This window comes from Lagopus leucura, unplaced genomic scaffold (genome assembly GCF_019238085.1).
Source record: "Lagopus leucura isolate 7727_CA_CO unplaced genomic scaffold, USGS_WTPT01 Super-Scaffold_100002, whole genome shotgun sequence".
Classification (NCBI taxonomy): Eukaryota; Metazoa; Chordata; class Aves; order Galliformes; family Phasianidae; genus Lagopus; species Lagopus leucura.
In genome coordinates this window covers 630850-656782 of record NW_024962263.1, presented here as the reverse complement: position 1 = coordinate 656782, position 25933 = coordinate 630850, and the positions used below count along the sequence as shown (strand labels likewise).

At 41.0% G+C, this 25933-nt stretch overlaps 1 protein-coding gene across 1 annotated transcript in view; it reads right to left on the bottom strand.

The window, feature by feature from the left end:
• NFX1 (nuclear transcription factor, X-box binding 1) overlaps positions 1–23859 on the bottom strand; it is a 72596-nt gene extending 48737 nt beyond the window's left edge. Inside the window, exons 1-4 of the mRNA XM_042870003.1 lie at positions 23791–23859; positions 9454–10497; positions 7312–7473; positions 2048–2125 (exon numbers count right to left, since the gene is read on the bottom strand). Of these exons, the coding sequence (XP_042725937.1) occupies positions 2048–2125; positions 7312–7473; positions 9454–10497; positions 23791–23815 (1309 nt within the window). The 5' untranslated portion in view covers positions 23816–23859. The remainder of the gene's footprint in view (positions 1–2047; positions 2126–7311; positions 7474–9453; positions 10498–23790) is intronic.
• Positions 23860–25933: the final 2074 nt, after the last annotated feature.

Sequence of the window (25933 nt, the reverse complement as noted above, 5' to 3'; positions counted from 1 at the left end):
TCTCAACACAGAAAAATAAAGATACCACTGTCAATAAGAAAGATCTAGCTACTAAGGAAATGGGGAATGCATGAAATGACTATGCAAATTACGAAAGTCACTTCTCTAAAGGGAATCTGACTCTACACAAACTTAAGCACTACACGTCGACGTTTTGATGAATGCAGCAGGAAGTTCTAAACAAGGAGTGATATATCCTTTAAGTTATCCTCAAGTTATTTCTGGTTTTTTTTCAGATGACTATTGAAACTACATTTTAATTCACGTGATGCATTCTTAGCAAATCTTGTATCTAACAACAATCACACAAATACATTTGTGTGATTAACTACCACTGTAATTAACTTTAACCCTGACAAATGTACTTGTCTTTCTGTAAGAGAAGCAACTTGAGCTAGTATTACAAATTGGAGTCGTAACAAGTAAAAAAAAAATTTCAGTGACAAATTACTTCATCTCATTTATTACATCTTCATTTGCAGTGTAATTAGAAACTTAGGAAAACTGAATAAACAATATGGATTGCTTAATTCACCTGGGCATTCTTCCAGAGAAAAAAAACCTGACAATTAGAAGATTCAAAAGAAAAGTAAGCTAGGAATTTCTCCACGCAATCAAGGGAACAAAAACCCCAAAAATCAATAAGTCAGACCACACTCAACACAAATTTAGTATTCTGCAACAAATACAAGATAACTTTACATAAGCAACTGCTTAAACCAAATGCCACTTAATATATAATTATGCATAGATTAAAGATTTGTTTTCTAACAGTGTTCCGCTAATGTTGACAATGCAGACAATGTGAGGTTCCTCCTGCAGATGTCCCAAAACTATTCAACAGTTTAAGTAGAATCTCCTTTTTATTTCACAGATGGATGGTGTATGGGAACTGCTGAGTCACGGCCTGAACCTCTGATTGATCACCTGAGGTGAGCCATGAGTCAGCCAGAGGAGCACAGGTGAAGGCAATTCAGCTGTGCTGCCGGAAGGGGTGGAGCCAGGCTGCACCCCTCCTGGACCTATTTAAGAGCTGGCTACCAGAGGGGAAGGATCTCTTCTGAAGATCCCCTCTATTGGTATCTTCTGGTGAGCTCAACCCAAGGGTAAGCTCTTCCACTTATTCTCTTTTTGTTATTGTTGTCTGCTTTGCCTTACTCTCTTGATTATATTGCAATTATAACATCTTGATATCTATTGATTATACACAATTATATTGTGATTATAACATCTTGGTTATACAGATGGCCTATATTATAACTTTCATTTGGAAAAAAAATCCAAAAACTTGTATTCTACCTATACTTGTAAGGTTTCACACATTTCAAACAACTGTCATACAATAACTCGAAGTATTTACCTGTAGTTACACTGCTCTTAATTGACACACTGAAGCCTTCAGATAAGGAGAACAGTAGATAAAACTGTTACCTATGACAGCATAGGCTTAGTTTCTTAAGGGCAAGTTCATTAACTCCCAGTTACTGGCTTACCTCAAAGAAGCCTACTTGGTAGGAAGTAGGTTGAAAATTATCAGTGACACGTAAACTGAAAAAAATTAAACACATATCTACATAAAACTGAATAGTCCCAGTACTCTTTTCTATTAAGTCTGTACGTGTCTTTGATCAACACAAATGACAAACTTGCTAAGTAATTATTACAAGTTCACATAGTCAATTTGTATTCTTATAGTAACATCAGTTTGAACTGTGTATTATTCTGGTGTGTTGTGCCACAGAAATGAGACACAAGTTCTTTCAAACCTACAGAAAGAAAGCTTTCAGGTTGAAAGCCCAATTCTAGTAGGCGTTTTTATATAACTACATGGAAACATGATTCTCTCCTTCTTTAGTTTGGATCTTTTAAGCAACAGATACAGACATGATTCTTTGTGCAGCAGCCTTCCCGTATCAATAGTAATAAGCAAAGTTAAATTTCAAGGATGTAGGCAAAGATGCAACAGTGTCAGAATTTAAATAACAAATAAAAACAAAGAATCAAAAGGACACAACTTGTTCTTTGCAAAAGCAATCAAGAAACTCACCACAGAAACAAGTGTAAGTTTTAGGAACTTGTGTAGAAGCATTCTGACAAGCTGGACATCTCCAACCGCTGTTACTATCTGTAGATAAAAAACAAAAGCATATGAAGTAATTAAGAGACCTAACTTGTGAATCTATAAGAGCTAGAAAACAGGTAAAAAAAACCTGTTTTTGAGAGTAAGAGCTGAGAAAACAGGTTAATAAAAATATCTATGATATTGAGTTAAACACAGCAATAGTACTTCATTTGAGCTGAAAGGACTCCTGCTTCACAAAGAAGCAAGAACAAATTTTTTAAATTCTATTTTTTCTATCAATATATACTGTTATAAGAAGAAAAACCGACTTTACAGAATATAGACAGTCACCTCCTGTTAGGACTTTACATGCCTTACAGAAGACCAGTTTAGTACTGCTTCACCACATGGAAAAAATTAGAGTGATATAAATCACAATAATTTGCTTTATTTAAGTAGTCACTATGCCTAGCTATTAACAAGGACACTACTTTTTTAAGTTGGTATATTATAGTACATACTTCTTTAGATTTAATTAAACACACTTGTGTGTTTCAGAAGCTTGTTGTTTGGCAGTAATGAAGGATGGTGACGGAAGGAAAGAAACATTGATGAAAATATGAACTGCAGTGTGAGGAAAGATACATTCATAAAGATGTGTACCAATGTCTGGATAGGAAGATATGCAGGTCACTCTGAAAGTAATGCCTCTTGTATAGGGAACTGCTAGGTGCAGCCTGAACCTGTGACTGAGCACGTGGTGATGGGCACAGCCAGCCTTGGGAGCACAGGTGGAAACAATTCATCTGTGCTATTGGAAGGGGCGGACCCTGGCTCCACTCCTCCCTCACCTCATTTAAGAGCTGGCAGCTGCAAGGGAAGCAGCTCTACTTGGAGATCAACCTCCTCTACAGTGTTCAGCAAGCCCTGATCCTCAGAAAGGGGAAACTGATTCCTTCCTTATTATCAGACTGGGACCTCTAACTTTCTTGGGCAATCTGAAACTGGTTTCAAACAGCCATGACTACTATCACTTATCCTTACACTCTTTTTCATTTCCATGAAAACTACTACAAAGAACGCACTAACATTGTTTGATAGAGTGAATTATCAGCTACAAAACACCTTTTTAACATTGTCACCATCACTAGCTATGTGTTTTTGCCAGGATTAACAAGATAAACAAGAGCCTGTATGCTATACTTATAAAGCTGGACCAGTGGAGATGACCTACTGTCACTACTGCTGAAACACACTACCCACTGCCTTACTGTGCTTACATCCACTCTTTAGTCTCCATATTCATTCAGCAAGCATTGATGAATGTCAGAGGGTGCAATTTTTCTAAATGGTGGAATTCAGTTCCCTGTCTTTGCTTCATATGCACTTCTATGTCAGACTGCCCCTCACTGCCATCTGCTGCACAGCAACAAAATGCAAAGGTTAACCCTACTGCCATCCTATCAACACCCACTTCTGATATTATAGGCCAACATAATAAAATAGGAAGCACTGCTTTCAAAGCAGACCTCCTAGAATCACTTAGGTTGGAAAAGACCTCCAAGATCATCCAGCCCAGATATGAACCTGATGCATTACCATCACTAAACCATGTCCTGTGGGTGATCTTGTACGAAAGAACTTGTGAACAAAAATTCTATGTGTCTACCTCAATATATAAGCTGATCAGACCTCGCTGTCTCTCTTCACCAATATGTTCAGATGATGTTATGAGCATACTTTCACGTTCATGTTGTAGACAAACTTCTGTTTCCTGATGAAGATATTTTTATTTAACAATAAATTGAAACATCTCAGAGAGATGTTAAAAGCTGCTGGTAAAAATTGGGAGCAGTGGATTAAAAGATGTGAGCACCTTATCTGGCTGCTCCCACATAAGCTAACATACTAAACCCTAAGGGACTCCATATACTATTACTTTGTACTGCACACTATTACATTAACAATTTCCATTTTTCATTGTTATTTCATGTTATTTCTTTCAAAAGCTGTGAAGGCAAGGCTATGAAAGCTCCAGGAGGCTGACAGAAAGCCTCTCTCAGCAATCTCTCCTGGATGAGGGATGAGCAAGCTGTACAAGTAACTGCTTCTCTAACAGCATATTTGTCGACCTTGTAAATCAGGTCCCTTAACAAAGAAAACAGTCTTCTAAGATGCCTCAAGGAACATACATGGTTGCTTCTTCCAAAAACTCAAGATTGTTAAGGTTTTCTCACTGGATTCCAGTGTAATTACACTAGGATAGAATAATGACTTCTAGTATCCACGTTCCTGTTACCTCTCTTCATAAATCCTGCTTCCTAAAGAAATGAAGAATGAAGATGATCGTACAGAACTAATGCTCCATTCTCACAAGAAAGAAAAGTAGGAGGAGGCAAAATTCCAACTGGCTGCACCAGAAAGCAACGGTCTACATGAAATACACACAGATCTCTGCCTTTTAATAGACAAGTATTTTATTATTTGTCATCCTCTCCTTCATCCTGAGATAAGAAAAAAATCTCTATCTGTCAATATGAAAATATGGAAAAATGTGAGTAAATATTGTCAGCAGCCCTATTCATAGCATTTTCAGACAAAATTTTTGTTTGTGGTGGTATGCCCAGATCCTGCCCACTTCTACTGCATGGTTGTGGTTGTAAAAGCACAGTGAAGTGCCTCCTCATTTTCCAGAATCCTAAAGGATGAAAGAGGCTCAAAAGAATCTCGAGTAGGAAGAGCTAGGAATACATGTATTGAAACCAGGGATCTTTAAGTGCAGTTTCAAACATGCAACTCTTTCTTTCTTACATGCTTATCTAGATGAGTCACAGGGGATTACATAAGCAATGAACAAAAAATATCTTCTGGAATAAAGAATGAATGCTAAAAAAAAGTATTTCTCAAGGCAGCAATAGAGCAGGAAATTTTAATGTGCACACAACGTTACATATGTCGAGAGACATCAAAAAGAACATTTCAGTCTCTTGAGCTGTAGAACGTACTAGAGTCAAGATAGGTAGTTTCATTTTACCATTTCTGAAAGGTCAATATTATATAGTAATCTGTATCAGAAAACACTCACCTTAACCTCTCAGCTAGATATCATCAAAAGTTTTCATCCTAGTTGCAAAAGCAGAAAGTAACAAAATGTGTAATATCTAATGCACACAGATTAGCTTTGGCTCACGAACAGCACAGCTTACAAAACGAGAAAAAAAAGGCAAGTAGATCCACAGAAACTCAGAAGCTACCTTAGGAGCTATCTTTGGTTCGGTACAGACCACAACCTCATCTGTAAGTAGAAGGCAGCAGGGGGAGCAGAATAGAAAGACACAGTTCTAGCAACTCAAATCTCTCCCATCTTTCCAGACAAATTGAAAATATCAAGAGAAGTAAATATCTGATCTGCAAAGGGAGCACGTGGATTGAACTCTTGTTCTGTCACTATGAGGATGCACACCATATACCTTCAAAGAATCAGTTTGCAAAAGAAGCAGAAGAGGGCAACATTAAGTATGTTTATGAAGAAAAAATTGCTGTAAAACATCTAGGGTGCAATACAGATATTTCTATTCAGATTGACTTAAGCTGAGAAGCACCTAAGGGTCACATTCTGCCAAAGGTAATTCAAAACATGGAGTAAAACTTGCTGAGGAGAACGTTAGGCTCCTCCTTATAAGAACTTTTTTTTTTCCACGTATTGACAAACTGCTGCATAGCAAAGCTCCTTTTCCTCCTATCGACCAGGATGTCTCTAAATAAAGGACATCTATTACCTAGGTCTGAGCACTGCTGACTGTAATAATACTGAACACTGGATGTCAACAAGTCTAACGAAAATAGACCAAGTCTACAGTAATGTACTGTATGTACACATTCAGATTCTTAGACATGGCTTTGCAATACTGTGTTTTATTTTTCAGGTGATCCTGACAGCAAAAAAAGGCAAAGAAAATCAGTCTCTGAAGGAAGACATCCTCAATAAGACATATCTGAGAAAGTCTGTAAGAATAGAAATACCCATTACTCTTGATTGGGAAGACTGAATTAAGCGAGAAGATACCCCAGCAAATATGGTTGTCCAAGCACTCTGAATTTCTCTCAGATATTCTACAATGCCATGACCACCAAAAAAAAAAAAAACAAACTGAGAAATTATGCACACATACTTGGCACTTTCAATCTCCCATTATGCTTTACAAGAATGACAGATGCTGTAAAACCAAACGGAGGGACACTTTCACTGAAACATTTGGTTGCTTCAAAAACACTGAGGAAAGAACACTCAATATTGATGTTCATGAAATAAAGATTCTCACTAAGCCAGACATGCAGTGCAGCAGCTCCAAAGTTCAGGTGCTGGTATTAGATGACCCATCCTAGAATTTCTACTTAGTTCTGCACATTCAAAATAAATCACCACCACAAAAACACCAGTTTCCTTCTTCTAAAAAAACACCATACTGTTGAGGTAAGTAGATGACTGTCCTATTTCTCTTATGATACAGAATAATTATTGCTGGAATTCTGTTGAATTCATCAACATCATACAAAGCTTGAAAAATAGACTCTATACTGAAGTAGCCTACTATAAAGAAACTATACTCTGAAGCAAAATTCTTCATCATGAACACAAGTAAAAATTCTTAATCCTGAGAGTACAGCATCAATCCTTACTGCAGCTATAGAATCTGTTCTACTGACACCATATCTTTAACCATGTCTGTTTGTGATTACCTCTAGTTCTCTCACACACAAGATCCAGTGACATACATACTTCACAAATTCTTAAAAGAAAAGCAAATGGCTAAACAATAGGATCAACTGAAATGCTGACAGTATTCAAAGCACCCTTCTCACTATCTTGAGAAACAAGGAAAACCTCCTTTGCACAGTTAGTGCACTGATCAATCAAGCTGATAAGAGAAAGGATAAGAGAAAGGGATTTCTTTGCGTGTAGGAAAGCAGCCAGTTTTGCATCTAGATGCACTGATTTCATTGAGTATCATTCATTCATGTATCCAAACCTAGAAATAAGCTTTAGTCAGAGTACTAGAAAGAAAATAGCCAAGAGGATTATATAAAGCATCCAAAAAACCCTGAAAAACATTTCTAATTTAAAACTTGCTTTGTTTTCTGCTTACTAGTTACCTTGATCAGGAAACATTTTGAACCAGTTTTATATATAGAAAACAAATTTTACTATTATACATATTTGAGAGAAAACGTGCACAGAGAACACCTACCTTCAGCTTGAGAAGCTGGTGATCTTGCCCACTTCTTAATACAATTCAGGTGAAATACATGGTAGCAATTCTGGCAGCTCCACACAGGTGCTACTATTCGGACGACCTCACAACATACCATACATTCATACTTCTCTGTTGTCAGCTGCTCAATCAAAGACCCTGCAAATAAAATATGTTACTTGCATACAAAGCTTCAGTTATCTGAGAAATAAAATTCCAAGACTTTATGTAAATATTAACATAACTTCTTTTTCCTTTGTGGCTATAAGTAAGGTAATAGCTTACTTCTGGAATACACTTGATTTCTCTAGCTTAGAGCAGGGAAAGGTAGTACGAGACTCCCACAGCACTGGTAACAGTAATTCTTGCTGATGAAATGAATCACAACAATTGTGTTGTGATCTTACAAAACAAAAAAAAATAATAGTCTTAAACTTGCAAGAAGTATTTTACTCACTTTATATAGAAAGTCTAATTTCGTATAAAGTTTACAACAAAAATCTTGAAGCTTATGAACTACAGAAGTCTCAAAATTAAATTATCATCCTCTCTGGAAGACTACACAACTAATACTGGAAGTAACATTACAGAAACCTTCATAAATCACTTTAGGGGTGGAACTGCTGGGAGACAATGGCCAAAATATGAGGCTCTTAGAGCCAAACGAAAGAACATGAAAAAGCATTTTAAAAATAAAGCAAGATTTCTAAATGAAAGATGAAAGCCTGAAACTTAGATGAGTTGTAACTTTATTGTATTTGCTTAACTCAATTCTGCCAGATTAACACTCCTATCAAGATGAGGCTACCACATACTTATGAAAAATGTGGCTTATGTTCGCAGAATTTCAATTATGTATTGTTTACATAGTACCAATACGAGGGAAGTTAGAACCCACAACAAAGAAGAAAAATGAAACTGACATAAGAAAAATGACTAGAAATTCAGAAGTGTTTTGTACCGCACAACTGATAGCACAGCTATGGATTTCTGGAAACTTGCAATCACTAGGAGTGTTTGCCATCCTTAATAGGATATATTCTTTCAAGCATCTCTTCTAGCCATCCTGTATCAAGCACCACAAGATTTAGAATTAACAGACATTTCCACATTCAGTACCCTATGAATTTTAGCTGCTGCAAAAGAAAACATCCTTACCAAAACCTACTTCCTTACTTACCTCTGTGAGAGCAAAACTATATTGTCCACAGACAGGATGGCTGTCCTTTAAACAGCTAGAAAGACTGTCCCTAAAAACAGTGGCAGTATATAGTGTTTTCCAAAACAGCTCCCAATTCAGGCAAGCAAAGAAATGCTGCAACTGTGGAAAGATCCTTAAACTTCCAGTAGAAGACCACTGCCTTTTTCTGGTTATTACATAGTATGTTTTTCATTTAAGAATAAGGCCAGGAGAAAGACTGAGACATCTGCAATTTTATGATTCAAGTAGATCATCAGGCTCCTGCAGAGTTACAAAGGATCAAGGAAGCTTCTGATTTTTGAGCATCTCTCAAAGGATGAGAGCCTCTTACTGGAGTTACCTTGCACTTCATCTTTTAAGTTCCTAACCGTTTGAGATGGCACAAAATTCAATTAGGGAGCAAAAATGTAAGAGTGCACTTCCCACTATCAACTGCACATGATTCTGCTCTCAAACAACAAGAAAATAGTCAGACACATTCTCTATTTCTAATTAGCTTTTCATACTACCATTCCAAATAAATACAGCAAGAAAAAAAGTTATGAACAGAACGCAGTCGTCCTCAGATACTCCTGCTCTTACATAAAACATAAGACAAATTATTGTGCAAAAAATGAATTTCAGGACTGCTCCTCTCAAGACTCAAAATGTTCAGAAACTTTTCTTGTACTTTTTTTTTTTTTTTTTTTTTTTAACATGACACCTGATAGGCATCACTTGCATTCTGGTAGAAGAAAAATATTTAAAAACATACATGTTCTTTTCTACAAAATTTACAAACCACCTGCCTACACAGAAGCCCCACATTTACCCCAAGAAATTGATACTACACTCACATGAAATAACAAGCAACATCAACTAGTCAAATTTGAAGGCAGAATAAATTACTTAAGATTGAATCTTTAATACCTGAGTACAAGATGATTTATAAAGGTTACCTGTATGAGTTTCTTTGTTTTTTGGTATATCACTTTGTTTTTTCCAGTACTGGGTCCAGCTGAAATTAAGGGAAGGCGCTTGATCCCCCTTCAGCAAGAACTTTCTTCCATTACATCTGGCAGACTCAAGCAATTCATTTCTGATCTCACTGGTCACGTTTTCATCATTTTTGTGGTCAGAGAATTCTTTCTTCCTCTCATTTTTATCTTTTGCAGTACATGCAAGAGAAGACTTCTTACTCGCTTTTGTATTTTTGCTATGGTGAGAATCATGTCTCTTCTGATACTCTTTCTCCATCGGGGGTTTATTCCACATAGGCTTCCGGGGATATCTTTTGTTTACGTAATTGTAGCCTTTCTGCTCATCCCCACTACCAATTGGTGCCTCACTGAATGCCTTCCCAGCAGAAGATTCTGAAGAGTCCGACTGAGTCAAATCCAAAGATGGAGTATTTTCAAAAAGCTCTACTTTCTGTTTAGAGCTCATTCTCTTCTCTCGCTCATGCACTTGCTTTCCCTTCTCCCTGAAACCTCTTCCAGGTGCATGTACCAGGTGTGACTTCTTTGGCTTTGCTCCTCGGCTATCTGCATTAGCTACTTCCCTGTCACTCTCTGAGGAGATAAATTCATTGTATCCTTTAATAGGCGCTCTTCTTCCAGGTAGCTTTGCAGCATCTGAAATTCCAGGACAAGCAGCAGCCTCTGCAGTACTTTGTCTTACCTTACTTTTAGTACATGTGGTATCGTTCCTTGATCTGTGCCACCTCTGATTTTGAAAACTACGATTCTTTGAACTTCTGGTACCAAAATATTGGTGAAAATCTTCAGAATTCCCATACCGACTTTCTGGATTATAAACGTCATAATGCTTTGTGGAAGAGCTTCCATAATCTGTAACTTTTTCAGATAGAGTAGGACATAATAAACTTCTTCTATTTTGATTCCTACTACATTCTTTCCTATCTTTCTTCATCCAATTTATATCTGTAGATAGTCTTTCTCCTGAAATGGAATCATCAGCATCAGGATTCAGATTCAACGCACCTAAAAAGTACAAATAATAAAGACAAAAGATTTAAAAAATAAACATCCCTTAAAAATAAGATTACCATACAGGCAAAGGCCTGAACAATTCCATGCTAGACAGAAAAATTACAAATCTATTTTAGAAACTAGAGCTGAGATATACAGATTCTCTTGCCTTTTTTAAACACAGATGGCGATGACCTACAAAATGGTGGAGTTCTTGACTAATGGTAAAGTTGGGAAGGAGATCGGTATAATTGCTACCTTGGACCTCCTGAAGGCAGATATTGAACCACAGGATTCAGTCCTGATGGGTGAAGGGAGCCAGGAAGACTGGAAACCCCTCAAGAAGGAAGTCTTATGGACACAGAAGCAGGCTGTCCCCACCTGAATTAAGACAAGCCTAGCAAAGCTGGAAGCCCATGGCTTGGACGGGTACACTCTTTGCTGCATAAAGAACTGGCTGGATGGCCAGGACCAGAGAATGGTGGTGGATGGAGTTAAATTCAGCTGGTGACTGGTCACAAGTGGGGCTCTCCACGGACTGGTCCTGTTCAATATCTTTATTAATGACCTGAATGAGAGCATTCAGTGCACCCTCAGTAAGTGTGCAGATGACACATGCTGGGAGGAGGCACTGATCTGCCTAGTGATAGGAAGGCCCTACCGAGGGATCTGGACTCATACCTCCCTACAACTACCTGAAAGGAGGTGGTGGCAAGGTAGAGGTCAGTCGCTTCTCCTGTGCAACCAGGGATAGGGCTAAAGGGAATGGCCTCAAGTTGTGCTAGAAGAGACTGAGGTTGGACATCAAGAAAAATTTCTTCTCCAAAAGAGTGTTTAGGCACAGGAATGGACTACCCAGGGATTTGAGTCACCATCCCTGGAGGAGTTCTAGAAACATATAGATTTTGTGCTAAGGGACGTGGTTTGGTGGGGAAATATTAGTGAAATGTGGTGGATTGGATTAGATGACACGGAGATCTTTTCCAACCTTGGTGATCCTATGATTCTACAGGAAAGAACAAAAAAGAAATAATAGAAAAAACAACTGAAGCAGCACAGTATGTAAGCATACAGTACAGTGCCAATCAGTTTAACATGGGCATAAGTCACCACTATCATGATTACATACGTTGCACACACCATAAGAAAAAGTCTTTTGCATACAATTTCAAATTTTAATATTACAAAGAATTTGAAATATAAATAAAAACCCATCATCTCAAGAGTAACAATAGATTTGCATGAACCCTGATTATACTCATCTGTAAACAAACATACTGAACGGTACAATGATTACAGAAGACATTCTGTTTTTCTATTATGACAAGCATGTCCAACCTGCAGGCTGCACACAATCTAGCACAGCTCACCACGCAGCCTGCCCAGTGCAATCCAGGCTATCTGTCTTCCACAAGGAGTGGGCCTGCCCAGCCCTGCCCATGCACCCACCAACAATCAAACATCAACGTGTGACTGGCACTCTGTGGGCTGAAACAAGAACACAGGCAAGGTGCACTGCAGGGCTGACGCTTCTTGCGCCTTCTCTCACGTTCTGCTGCACTGAAATCCATATGCATTCAATGAGGCATGTGCTTGTGCTGCTTGATGAGTAAAAAGCTGATGGCCAATACTAGTATTTCAACCTGTTTAATGGTATCTCAAAAGCAGAAGGAAGATGAAGGAAGAGTATTCAACAAAATATGGACAGATGAGTACTTTCATCAAGACAAGTAATATGGCACTGCGCTTAATGTCTAAGGAAATAGTATCAGTTTTCAAAGATCACTATTTTAAAAGATACATACAGAAACATGCTGTCAAACGCAATAATATCAAGGAATGCTTCATTAAGACAAAATAGTGGAACTGAAAAAAAGTCTGTCATCTCAACAAAACCATCTTTAAAAAGTTAAAACTCCAACGAACTCTGATATAAAAGTTAGTTACAGGGTAGTAAATCAGATTGAAAAAGAAAAATCAAAACTATTTACTGATGGTGAGCTTATTAAACAATGTATGGAAAGTATGGTATACGTGCGTCCTGAGAAAGGCAATGGATTTTTCTAAGATCATGTCTCAGCAGACATGTAGCCAGAAGAAATAGAAGAACCTATCAAAAGAAATTTGGAGGGTAAAGCTGCCTAATTTCAAATGTTATGTCTTGGTGCTGGATGAAAGTACTGATGCTACAGATACGGTTCACCTGGCCATTTTTTTTTTTTAGTTATTATTAATATATTTCACTAAAGAAATAGTTCCTTTGGTACCATTAAAAGACACAAATAAACCTGGTGATCTGTAAGAAGCAGTAAAAAGTGTACTAGAGCAATTTTCTTTAACCCTTTACAAAGTATCTGGTAGCACTACTCACAGTGCCCTTGTGATGGCTGATAAAAAAGGAGGAAATTATAAAGTTAGAAGACAATGCAATTGCCACCAGTCACTAACATTTGATGAAATAAAACTGTGTCACACAACATGAAAACTTATGTGTGAATGCTTTAAAAATGGGTAATGTCAAACAAATGATCATTAAATCCGTGAATTTCATCAAGTCCAAAGGATTAAATCATTATCAATTCCAGCAGTTCTACAGAAGTATGGATGCTGATTACGGGAACATCATTTACTTTTCTGAAAGAAGGTAGTTAAGGTAAAGTAAAAGGCTAAAATGATTTTGTGATTTGTGAAATGAAATCAAGTCACTTACAGAATCAAATGGAAAATTTGTGCCAGAACTTAAAGACACTAAATCTGTGAGTCATTCTTCATTTTTGGTAGATTTGACCACTTAATCAATATGTGTTTCAAGGTGAAAATCACCTGTGCTATGTTTCAAATCATAACAACATTTGAATTAAAACTTAAACTATGGCAGGCTAAAGTTAAGGCAAATAACTTCATGCATTTTGATGTGCTGGCTAAACACAATCCTGCAAACAGTAAAAAACATGCAGCTAGGCTTTTTATTTTGATACAGGAATTTGAGAATAGGTTTCAAGACCATTAAAAAATAATCAATTTTTTCATATATTTATCATCATTACTTCATATATATTTTCACATTATATAAATACATTATCCATAAATTTTCACATGGAACGTATAGAATTCCAGTCAGACATTCAACTGAAAGAAATACCCGGTCATTTTGTAAGACCTATCTTAACAGAGAAAAACATCACAGAATCCTTAGAGTTGGAAGGGACCTGTGAAGGCCACCTAGTCCAACTCCCCTGCAATGAACAGGGCCTTATCCAGCCTCACCTTGAAAGTCTACAGGGATGGGGCACCTGTTCCAATGCTTCACCACTCTCACTGTAAAAGATTTCTTGCTTGTATCTAATCTAAATCTACCCTCCCTGAGCTTGAAGCCAGCTCCCCTTGTTCTATCACTACAGACCTTACTAAAGAGCCTGCCTCTTCCTTTCCTGTAGCTCCCCTTTAGATACTGAAAGGCTCTCACTTAACAATCGTGCCTTATTCATGCCATCTCTTTTTTGGTAGTAAAAATATTTGTTCTTAAGGATGAAGCACAGGACAAGTAAAATGTCATCAAAAATCCATAATGAACACATTTGGGAATTCACTAAAGAACTGCAGCCACTTCCACTGAACCAGACTGATGCACTGTTTTCACAGAAACAGGTCAAAACCTCCACTTGTTTTACGTTTTCACTGCTCTGGTGAGTACCTTGAGTACTGTGTCCAGTTTTGGGCCCCTCACTGCAAGAAAGACATCGAGGCCCTGGAGCGGGTTCAAAGGAGGGCAACAAAGCTGTGAGGGGTCTGGAGCACAGGCCATATGAGGAGAGGCTGAAGGAGCTGGGAATGTTCAGCTTGGAAAAGAGGAGGCTCAGGGAAGACCTCATTGCTCTTTATAACTACCTGAAGGGAGGTCGTAGTAGAGCTGGGGGTCGGCCTCTTCTCTCGTGTAACTGGTGATAGGACTGGAGGGAATGGTTTCAAGCTGCACCAGGGGAGATTCAGGCTGGATGTTAGGAAATGCTACTTCTCTGAAAGAGTGGTCAGGCACTGGAATGGGCTGCACAGGGAGCTGTGGAGTCACCGACCCTGGAGATGTTCAAGGAACGTTTGGATGCTGTGTTGAGGGACATGGTTTAGTGAGAGCTATTGGTGATGAGTGGATGGTTGGACTGGGTGATCTTCTAGGTCTTTTCCAACCTTGGAGATTCTGCAATTCTGTAATGTTTACATAAAAATACATTAAAAAAATTGATACTTAGATATGTATTTCAGGGTATGCTCGGATGTCTCAGGAGTGGAGGCAAGCAAGCACACATACAAGGCAGCACAGAGGGTTACAAGTTTTGCTTGTCACACACACACACAGGCATTCACTTTAGATAATCCCAGGAAGTGGCAAGCAGAAACTCCTAAGCAAGTGCAGTATGAACCTTAGTAAGCTAAAACAGAAGCTCCCTAAGCAAGCACACTATTACTTACCTTGAGAGAGACAAAACACCAGGTAGGAGAAGGAACATGTCAGCAGTGGATTCAATATGTAGTGTCAGCAGGGCATCCCTACTTCAAAGCGCACTTTTCCTCACTCGATCACCACAGCTCCCCTCCTGGTTTATCCTCTCCAGGATCTGCAGAGTTTTGTTTTTTTTTTTTTGTTTGTTTGTCTGTTTTTTCCCCAACTTGCACGCTGCACCCACATGGCCAACACATGATACAGAGCGCAAGTGGAACACCTGCTTGCCAACAAGTTCTTGCAAAGCAGGATAAACTAGCAAGGTCAGCTCCCCACAAAACAAGATAAATGGCTGTAGCTGAAAATATCACTTCCCTTAAAACTGTCAGAATACTTAGTTCCATCTCAGGATCATTCTTCAGTCAGGAACCTTTAGGTCCCTGACACACATACATTAACTATATTACATATTTTATATGCAGCTAAGACAATTCCTGCACACTCAGTGCAGCCCAGGCAAGCAAAAAATTGTATAGCCACGTACTGACACAAAAAAATGAACCATTCTTCTAATAGAGAGGTCTTCTTTTGTCATTTTTTATGCTCCAAGCATTGAGACCTATTTTAGAAATCTAGTCAGGATCAATTGTGAGCCACATCCTCAACTCAAAGGATCTTCTTAGCGATGGGAAGGCCAAAGGCAGTTTTGACTGCAGTGAACTTGAAGATAGGAAGGAGGGTGAAAAGCAAAACCGTGTCTCTGGATTTCAGGAGGGCAGACTTCAACTTCTTCAAGGATCTGCTTGGAAGAATCCTATGGAATAATGCCCTGAAAAGAAGAGGAGCCCAAGAAAGCTCAGAGACCATTCAGGAATCAGGTCCTCTAAGTTCAGGATTGGTCCATCCTGATGAGCAGTATGTTCGGCAGAAACGTCAGGCGGATTGCATAGATGTACAAGGAGCCCACAGAAAGGAAGCATAAGGAGGATGGAAGTGAGAACAGGAAGCCTTGGGAGGAGCACAGAGAAACTGTCCAAACATCCAGGGTTGAAGTTAGGAATCCTAAAGCTCAAAGTGCAAACAAATCTATCAGAAATGTCAAAGACAACAAGGGCTTCCATAACTACTACAGGTGATAAAAGGAAGGCTAGGGAAAATGCATACCTAACTCTGAACAACAGGGGAAGATGAAGACCTATTACACAGGACAGAAAAAAGGCTAAGGTACTGAAAGCCTTTGCCTCAGTCTTTACTACAAAGACTTGCCTTCTGGAATCCCTGCTCCTCGAGACAAGAAGGAAAAACTGCAGCAAGGAACCCATGCTCAAGGGAAGCAAAATAAGGCAGGGAATACTTAAGTAAGCAAAATATATACTTCCATGGGCCCTGACTGAATGCACACACAAGTGCTGAATGAGCTGCCTGATGTCACTGTGAAGCCACTCTCAATAATTCTTGATTGATCGTGGTGATTTGGAGAAGTGCCTGGAGACTAGAGGGAAAGCAAACATCACTATCATCCTCAAGAAGAGGGACAAAAAACTACAGGTCGTAACACTATAATGCAATGGAAAGCACACCAATAGCAGAGTAGTGATCAGTGGCACAGAGTCTAAGTGGAGGCCACTAACTAGGAACGTACCCCAGGGGTCAGGATTGGGTCCAGTCCAGATCCTAGATGATGGAGCAGGTGACACAGAACTGGGAACAATGGCTGATATGCCACAGGGTCATGCTGTTACCCAGAGGGACCTCGACAGGCTGAAGAAATGGCTGACAGAAACTTCATGTAATTTCACAAGGGGAAGCAAAAAATTTTGCACCTCTGAAGGGAACAACCCCAGGCACAAAGTCATACAAAGTGCCACCCAGCAGGAAAGCAGCTTTGCAGAAAGAGACTTGGGGATCCTGATGGATGCCAAGTTGGGCATGAGTCAGCAATGTGCATCTGCCCCTATGAAATCTAAGAGTATTCTGGGCTGTAGCAGGTAAATTCTACCAGCAGGTGGACAGCAGTGATCCTTACCTTTTACTTTGCTCTGATTAGGCCACACCTGGAATACTGCTTTCAGTTCTGGGCTCCCTAGCAGAAAAGGGACGTGGACATATCAGAGTCTAACCAAAGACCATGAAGATGATTGATGTCTGGAATATCCCCCCCTTTGAATCAAGGCTGAGAGCTGGGACACTTTAGCTGAGGTTAGATCTCATCGGTGTAGCTCTGAAGCAAGGGTGTAACAAGGACAGAGATAAGGTCTATTAAGCTGTGTTCAGAGAGAGAACAAGAGGCAATGAGCACAGACACAGGACATTATGTCTGAACATTAGCAAACACTCCTTTACAGTGTGGGGGCTTTTAAAAGCACCTCCCAAATAATATATAAGTTTAAAGAAGCAGATGGGAAGCCAGGAACCAGATATTTAAACGCACCTCCAAAAATATGAATAATTCATTAAGATATTTTATGTTACCCATGAATAGAAATCTTATTCTTACTGCCAGCTTTTACATTCTTTAAAAAATTGCATACAAGTGGTAAATTCAAATAAAAATCAAATACAACTGATCTCTCTCTGCCATGACCAGAAACAGCAGAATACATACACATGTACAATAATCAATAACTAACAATGACTCAGATATCCTCTGGTATACCTATATGTACGTACGCAAAAGTCCCATGAAAAAAAAAGAAATACTCAGAGCTAAATTCCAGCCTGTATTTCCACAAAATAATCGAAATTCCATACCTTCAGCAAGCTAAAGTAAACTGAAGAAACATTACACAAGGTGCTTTAATGCATCCTGCAGATGCTGTATTAAGTAGATGATTATGAATGGAAAATTATAAAGTCCTGTCCAAAAAAAATAATCTACTGGCTAAAAGAGTCCACCATGTAGACTTCTAGGTGTCAGGGGTGGTACTTCTCTTCCTGAATTCAGTTGTACCTCCTGGATGGGGAAACAAAACAACAACAAAAAAAAACACAACAAAACTAGATTTTCCTTCTGAAGTTTCAGATAATCACAAAATCGATACTAAACATACTACCCTGATTAGTACCAGTCTTTCTGACTTCTGACTAAACAAGCACTCGTAATTTATAAACTATGCGAGCTTAAGACTCTTTCTGTGCCATCAGGTCACTGCCTGTGGATTTGGCTTATAGAGGCTCCACAAAGGACACAGCAGAGGTAAAATAAAAAAGGACGTCAGGGTCTGGGGTAAAGCTGTATTACTAGCAGTAGGAAGCTATTCATCTGTTTGTACTGTCATCCATTAAGATCCTGAAAGTTTTGAGATGAGCAAAGGAAACATCACAGAATCACAGAATGTCAGGGATTGGAAGGTACCTCAAAAGATCATCTAGTCCAATCCCTGCCAGAGCAGGAACACCTAGGTTAGGTCACACAAGAACTCGAGGCGGGTTTTGAATGTCTCCAGAGAAGGAGACCCCACAAGCTCTCTGAGCAGCCTAGTCCAGTGTTCTGTTATCCTCACCATGCAGGTTTTCCCATATTTTTGTGGAACCTGCTGTGTTCCAGCTTGCACCCACTGCCCCTTGTGCCATCACTGGATGTCACTGAGAAGAGCCTGGCTCCATCCTCCTGACACTCACCTTTACATACTTACAAACATTAACGAGGACACCCTTCATTCTCCTCCAAACTAGAGACCCAGCTCCCTCAGCCTCTCCTCATAAGGGAGCTGCTCCACACCCTTAATCGTCTTTGTGGCTCTGTGCTGGGCTCTCTCCAGCAGTTCCCTGTCCTTGAACTGACACAGTACTCCAGATATGCTCTCACCAGGGCGCAGCAGAGGGGAGGAGGACCTCTCTGGACCTACTAACCACACCCCTTCTAATACACCCCGGTGCCGTTGGCCTTCTTGGCCACAAGGGCACAGTGCTGGCTCGTGGTCATCCTGCTGTCCACAGGACCCCCAGGTCCCTTTCCCCTGTGCTGCATCCAGCAGGTCAGTCCCCAACCCGTACTGGTACCAGGACTTGTTCTTGCCCAGATGCAAAACTCTACACTTGCCCTTGTAATGAAACATAACGTTTCTCCCTGCCCAGCTCACCAGCCTGTCTAGGTCTTGCTGGATGGCAGCACAGCCTTCTGGCATGTCAGCAACTCCTCCCAGTTCTGTGTCATCAGCAAACTTGCTGACTGTGCACTCTATTCCTTCAGCCAATGAATATATGCTGATGAATATATTGCACTGCACCAGTCCCTCTACCAACCCTTGGAGGACTACACTCGACACAGGCCTCCAACTAGACTCTGTCCCATTGACCACAGCTCTCTGGCTTCTTTCCTCAGCCAGTTCACAATCCATCTCACTACCCAATCATCCAGACCGCATTACCTCAGTTTAGTTGTGAGAGCGCTGTGGGAGACAATATCAAATGCTTTACTAAAGTCAAGATAGACCACATCCACTGCTTTACTGCCATCTATCTACCTGGTTATTTCTTCATAAAAGGCTATCAGGTCAGTTAAGCATGATTTCCCCTTGGTGAAGCCATGCTGACTGTCCCTAGGAACCCTCTTATCCTTGATATGCCTAGAGACAGTGCCAAGGATAAGTTGTTCCATCACCTTTCTAGGGATGGAGGTGAGGCTGACTGGTATGTAGTTACTGAATACCAAATTAAATCTAAAGACACAGAATATGATAGAAGTAGAAATTCTCAAAGATCCATCCAACACTTAGATATGTTAGCACATAACTAGAACACTCTGCTTACTAACTTTGAGCTCACATGTATAGGTTTCGGGCAAAACATATTTCTTCCATAATCACTTATTATTGTATTGGTTGAACTTCATCTTCTTCAACTGCAGTCAAATGTACCAGAACTATCTACAAGTGGAAACAAACAGCCTTGAAGATAATTTAGCAGACAACTGAGCAATCACTAATCATTTCAAATTCTGCTTATATTCTCACTTCCACAAGTCCCAGTAAACTGAACGTACCTGTCCAGAAATCAAAACAATTAGAATTCTGAAAGAATAATTACTTCTGGAGACAGTGGCAGTAGAGAGCGTGCATACATTAATTTACTTGTGTCAGATCTCCACGTATCCAGATACAAAATGGTCTGATCAGCTGAATTCAATGCACACTCTATAAAGAAAACACTCCATGCAGATTTTATAGCACCTGTATTACACTGTAGCAGGAAAAGAAACAACAACAAAAAAAAAAAAGCCACCATGAATAGCACATTATAGAAATTCTGAGGCTTCCCAATTTGTGAGGAAAAGGTTTAACGCCCCCAGAACAACCACCTTAATATTTTCTGCCTTCTCTGGACATTTTATGTAACAGTATTCACCTACTGCATGCTATAATTTACAGAGAATGTGCAGATTGACAGAAGGTTGGATTTCTTCTTTAATAGCACTCAGATTGTTTCAGGCTTGAAGAATCAAGAAGTGCAATCTATTTTCATGCAAAATGATCTGCCTGTCCAAAACTCACTGTTCATTCCAATCGTGATAGGTGGCCAGCAGGGAGAGGGAGGTGATCGTCCCCCTCTGCTCGGCTCTTGTGAGGCCCCATCTGCAGCGCTGCGTCCAGGCCTGGGGCCCCCAGCACAAGAAAGATGCAGAGCTCTTGGAACAAGTCCATGGGAGGGCCACTAAGATGAGCAGAGGGCTGGAGCAGCTCTGCTGTGAAGAAAGGCTGAGGGAACTGGGCTTGTTGAGCTTGGAGAAGAGAAGGCTGTGGGAGACCTCATGGTGGCCTTCCAGTGCTTGGAAGGAGCGTAGAAACAGGAGGGGGAACGGCTGTTTGTGAGGGTGGATGGTGATAGGACAAGGGGAATGGTTTTAAACTGAGACAGGGGAGGTTTAGGTTGGATATGAGGAGGAAGTTTTTCCCCCAGAGGGTGGTGAGGCACTGGAACAGGTTGCCCAAGGAGGCTGTGGATGCCCCATCCCTGCAGGCATTCAAGGCCAGGCTGGATGTGGCTCTGGGCAGCCTGGTCTGCTGGTTGGCGACCTACACACAGCAGGGGTTGGAACTGGATGATCATTGAGCTCCTTTTCAACCCAGGCCATTCTATGACTTAATAAAGAGATATGCTCCCTTCCCACAATTCTTACCAGAAATTTAAAAAAGAATAACATACAAAATATCATTATCACAGAATTACTGAATGGTTGAGGTTGGAAAGGAATTCTCCAGACCATCGACAACCCAAACACTCCTTTCAAACTGTTCAATCATGATTCAAGTATCTCCAAGGATAAATATTTCACAGCCTCTCTACAACCTCTTCTAAGGTTTGACAACCCACACAGTGAAAAGTGTTCTTGTGTTCAGACAAAATTTCATGCCAATTTGTACCTCTTACTTCTTACCATTTCACTCAGTAACACTCAGAAGAATTTGAATCCCTATTCTTTACTCCCTCTGTGCAAGCCTTCTCTCCTCCAGACTGAACAGTCCCAGCTCTGTCAGACCATCTTCTTATGAAAGTGTTCGTATGCCTCCAGCTCCATGGCCCTGTGCTGGATGTGAGTCTCCAGTAAGCCCCATCTTCCTTGTACTGGGAGCCCACAGCTGGATACAGCATTCCAGACACTGCCTCATCAGCACTGAGTAGAGAAAGGATCATTTCCCTTGACCTGCTGGCAACATTCTTTCTAAGGCAGTTTAGGTTACTGTTGGTCATCTTTGCAGCACGTTTTCATTTCTGGCTCATATTCAGCTTATTGTCTACCAAGGACCCCAAGATTCCTCTCTGTCGAGCTGCCTGACAGCCAGTTTGTACCCAAAGTGTATTCGTGCATGTTGCTGTGTTTTTGTCATTTTATGTATTTGTCCAAATTCAGTGCATCCACATTTTAAATGAAACATGAAGTTTTGGCCAGTCCATTTGAAGACTAAATGGGAGAAATATTAAGTTGGGATAAGATATGAAACCTCACAAGTCTAAGAGTATCTACTACAGAATAAGTTTTTCCTAAGGATGAAATGCATGATGAGCTTTCACTTCCTGTTCACCACCACTGTATGCTCAGCACTTTATAGCACCTCCTGATACCTTTATTTTAATACCATGCTGTATGAGAAAACAAAACTAGTTGTCATTGTGAAAGCAAAAGCATTAAGCTACAACCAAAAGCAACTACAGCTACTCATGGGGAAGAAATCTGTAATGACTATTAAATAATATAACCTCTCATTTGGGATATGCCTTCTAGGTGCACAAGGCTGGAAACTAGAATCAGAATCACAGAAGTGTAGGGGCTGGAAGGGACCTCCAGAGATTGTCGAGTCCAACCCCCCAAAGGAAAGGTATATAAATGTAAATAATCACCACACAACTGCTTTGTTTCTTACACTCTTCTTATCCTCTGGGTCTCAATAACCATTTACTATTAGCAAAATGTCTTATACAGGTTACACATCTAAACAGGCCCCAAACAGCTGTTCTTTGACCTCAACTGCTTTCGTGATACAATTTGTGACTGAAAATATTTTTCACATTTCAGGTCTTAAAATCATACACTCAATCCAGGGCAAAAGCTAGTTTGCATGCTAATCCACGTAAGCACAACCAAAAATACCTAAGAGTCAGGCTTGATAACACGATATTACTCTAAAATGGAAAAAACATCAAAACATCAAAAATGAACACAGATTACCTTTCCCTCTTCACAGCCTGGGTGCTAAGAACAGAAAAGACTGAAGATAGTATCTGAAATATAAACTAATGATATGCTTAATCTGAATTAACTTCAGAGTGCTGCAAACGCAGAGACTTGTATTTTCTTCTTCATCCCCAGCCATTTGAGTCCAGCACTCAGTACCTGACAGAAACTTAACAACCTCATTAATGCTGAGAGGAGGTAGGCAGCTCATCGGGTGAGCCCAAAGTGATACTGATTAACCAATAAGTCTATCCAAATCACAAGAGAAACAGAAGATGTGATGAAAGCAGTAAGTAGCATGAACGTCTCCATGCATGCATTATTTTTATTTACATACCCAAGACACAATTGCATAAGAATTCTTCTACTAAGTGCCCGTAAGACACCACAGGTCGTTAAATGCTAAGCTGGAATAGGCATCTTGAAGGGTCGTTCCTCCTCCACAGCAACCACGTCCAGTAAAAACAAAAAGTTAATCTAATCCTGCACCTTAAAAACCAGCATTGGACACAAACAAACGAAAAAACAATTTTTTCTTCTTGTGGCATTCAATTCCATCCCAGGTTGGGTTCCTAACCCCTCTTCACGTGGCACTCGCTCTGCTTTGTCACCCGCAGGGCACTGGAGGGGACAGGAATACTCACCAGCAGCACCTCAGACATCTCTTGAACCCGTGCAAGACTACACACGGAAACACCCTGCACACCACAGTGCTACGAATGGCCGTGCAACAGGAGCAGGTCAGTAGCACCGCCCTCTGCAGAGCACGGCAAGCACGGGGAGCAACGGGGGGATAATGGCGGCCTGAGAAGCAGTAAGTTTTCCAGAAATCAAACGGCTTTTTTCTTTTCTTTTTTTGGAGTCCTGTTTACTCGTCACATACTTGAAACTCGCACGGTTGCTCCCGGCCAAAGTTTTCCCAGAGCATCCTGCGGAACACGCGCAGCGCAGCCACCTTCAGTACGGCAGGCTGCGCAAGGCTGCGGTGCGGTGCGGGCGGCGCGTAACAACAGGTGCTGCTCCGCCCGGACAACCCGACAGCCGGCGTTCGACTGCCAAGCCCGCAGCTCTGCCCTCCGCCCGCCAACGCTGCCGCGGAGCGACGCGTGCTCCTCCTCCCCGCGTTCCGCTCAGCCCGCCGGCCCCTTCCCCGACCCCCCCACCCCCACCCCCCGAACGCAATAACCACACTTACCTGTATTGGGCCGCGCCTCCGCCATGCCAACGCTTTCCTCCCACTCCCGCCCCCCACCCAAGGTCCAGCTTCCTGGCGGCCGCGCACGCGCCCCGGCACAGCCAACTCCCCCTCGGCTGACCGGAGCCGAGCGCGCAGCCGCACTGAAAGGGCGGGCACGAGGGGCGGTGCGAGGGGTAAGGGCGGGCCGGGGAGAGAGTTCGAGGGCGGGGCCGGGCGCTCGCCGGAGTCCTCAGGGCGAAGCGGGCCGTGTCTGCCGGCACCGTAATGAACGGAAAGTCGGGAGTTTTGAGACTGACAGGGAGCAAGAAAGGAACCGTAACAGCGACAAAGCAATGCATAGCGCTAGCAGTTAGTCGGCTGCTTGCTCGGCAATGTGCTTCACAGCTGTGTCTCCTCCCTGTACCGGCCGCATTTCAGAGCCTATTGGTCAAGCAGAAGGGAAAGAACAGAATGGTCCTGTGCTTTGGGCTCGGTGTGCAAAAGAGGTGTTTTTTCTGGAGAGTGTAAAGTAGGAATGTAGCAGCTGGCTGTCTATTGCATCCTGCCTGACTACTGCAGGGAGGTGGTAGTGACATGTGCTTCTGATCCTGAATGAGTACTGGAACTTCAGCTTCTGTTGGAAAGCCCACACGTGGATTTCCATAATATAGTCTGTGCTGCAGACAAACCTGGTAATGCTCCAGCTACAATTGCTCCGTAGAACTACATGCTTTGTCATACTGCAGCGTTCAACGTGAACAGAACCGTGGTATGATTCACACCTCTCTGCAGAGGTTTACAGTGTCATGGTTACAGTACGTCTGCAGAGCAGTTCTATACTTCTCCCACTGCAATGGAGCTAGCTACAGAGTCCTTACAGAGCTGCCAATCTTTTCAGATAGCAAGTAACTTCAGAGTACCATAGCAACTGCAGCTCAGAAAAATGGCGCTTCTGAGGAACACTACTGGCACAGTCTGCATTCCATTCTCTGCACCCTTATCACGAAATTCTCTGATCAAAGTTCCATCTGCAGAATAGTTCTTCCCATCCTAGTCATCAAAGTTCATGGCTCCAAAGCTCTTAAAGAAAGTGTGGGCTTCTTTTGCAGAAATTCTAGTCACTGGTATGCAGCCCAGATTCCTGCCACTGCTGCAAAGGAAGCACACAAGCCACTACAGCAACAGCCTTATGAAGATGCTACTACATGCTTGGATTATGAATACAATATTAAGCGTTTTGCTTTATGTAAGTATTTTTCTCATCTAAGCTGGCAAAGAAGAGCATGTGGCAGCAGCAGAGTTAATGCATCCTTTCAGAGGTGATGCATGGTTTTCCTACTGCTGAATAGAAACTTGAGGTAGACCTCTGACTCATGTTCTTCTCTCTCACTGCTATAGAGACATACCCATAACATTCACAGAACTACTACTTTTTTTTTTTTTTTTAATACCACTTTACATGCATACTACAGCACTACCACTTCACTATTCACACTCTTTGCTACCATCAAAAAGCGCAGTTGTGGTATGGATAGCACTATAATAATTTGCACCTATGTGTGCTGCTGCAAAAATGTCAGTTTCTAGGTCAACACATATTTTCCTTGGTTACACCTTTTTGTCTAAAGAGTTCTGTGTTGTTGTTTTCCTTAATTTTGCGCTGGGCAAATTCCATTCACTCATGATAGCCTGACATAATTTTCCAGCATTTCTGTACAGGCATGAGATTTAATTCTTTTCTTTCTTGGCCACAATCGTCTTTTTAGCTTTTCCTAATCTTTTCTCACTTTCGACGCAAGGATAGGAGCAAGGATCTTCCCATTAAAACTTACTTGATTGGTTGAAACATATATATATGTTCTTCTACTTCATCCTCCTTTAATATTTCTCTCTCCTTCCCTGTGCCATTTATTACTTGTATCTTCTCCCAGCAGCTGCTTTTGGCCATCTGACCTGTACGACTGTTAGGAAGCAGCAGGGACACATTGCTCCATATGTAACATACAGGCATTTGGACCTGGTGGGTGCCAACCCTGCTCATGGCAGTGGGGTTGGAACTAGATGATCTTTAAGGTTCCTTCCAACCCATTCTGTGATTGTGGAGCTGAGAGCTGAGAAGTCAGCAAATTCCACAATACAAAAGCAAGAAGAGCAGAATAAT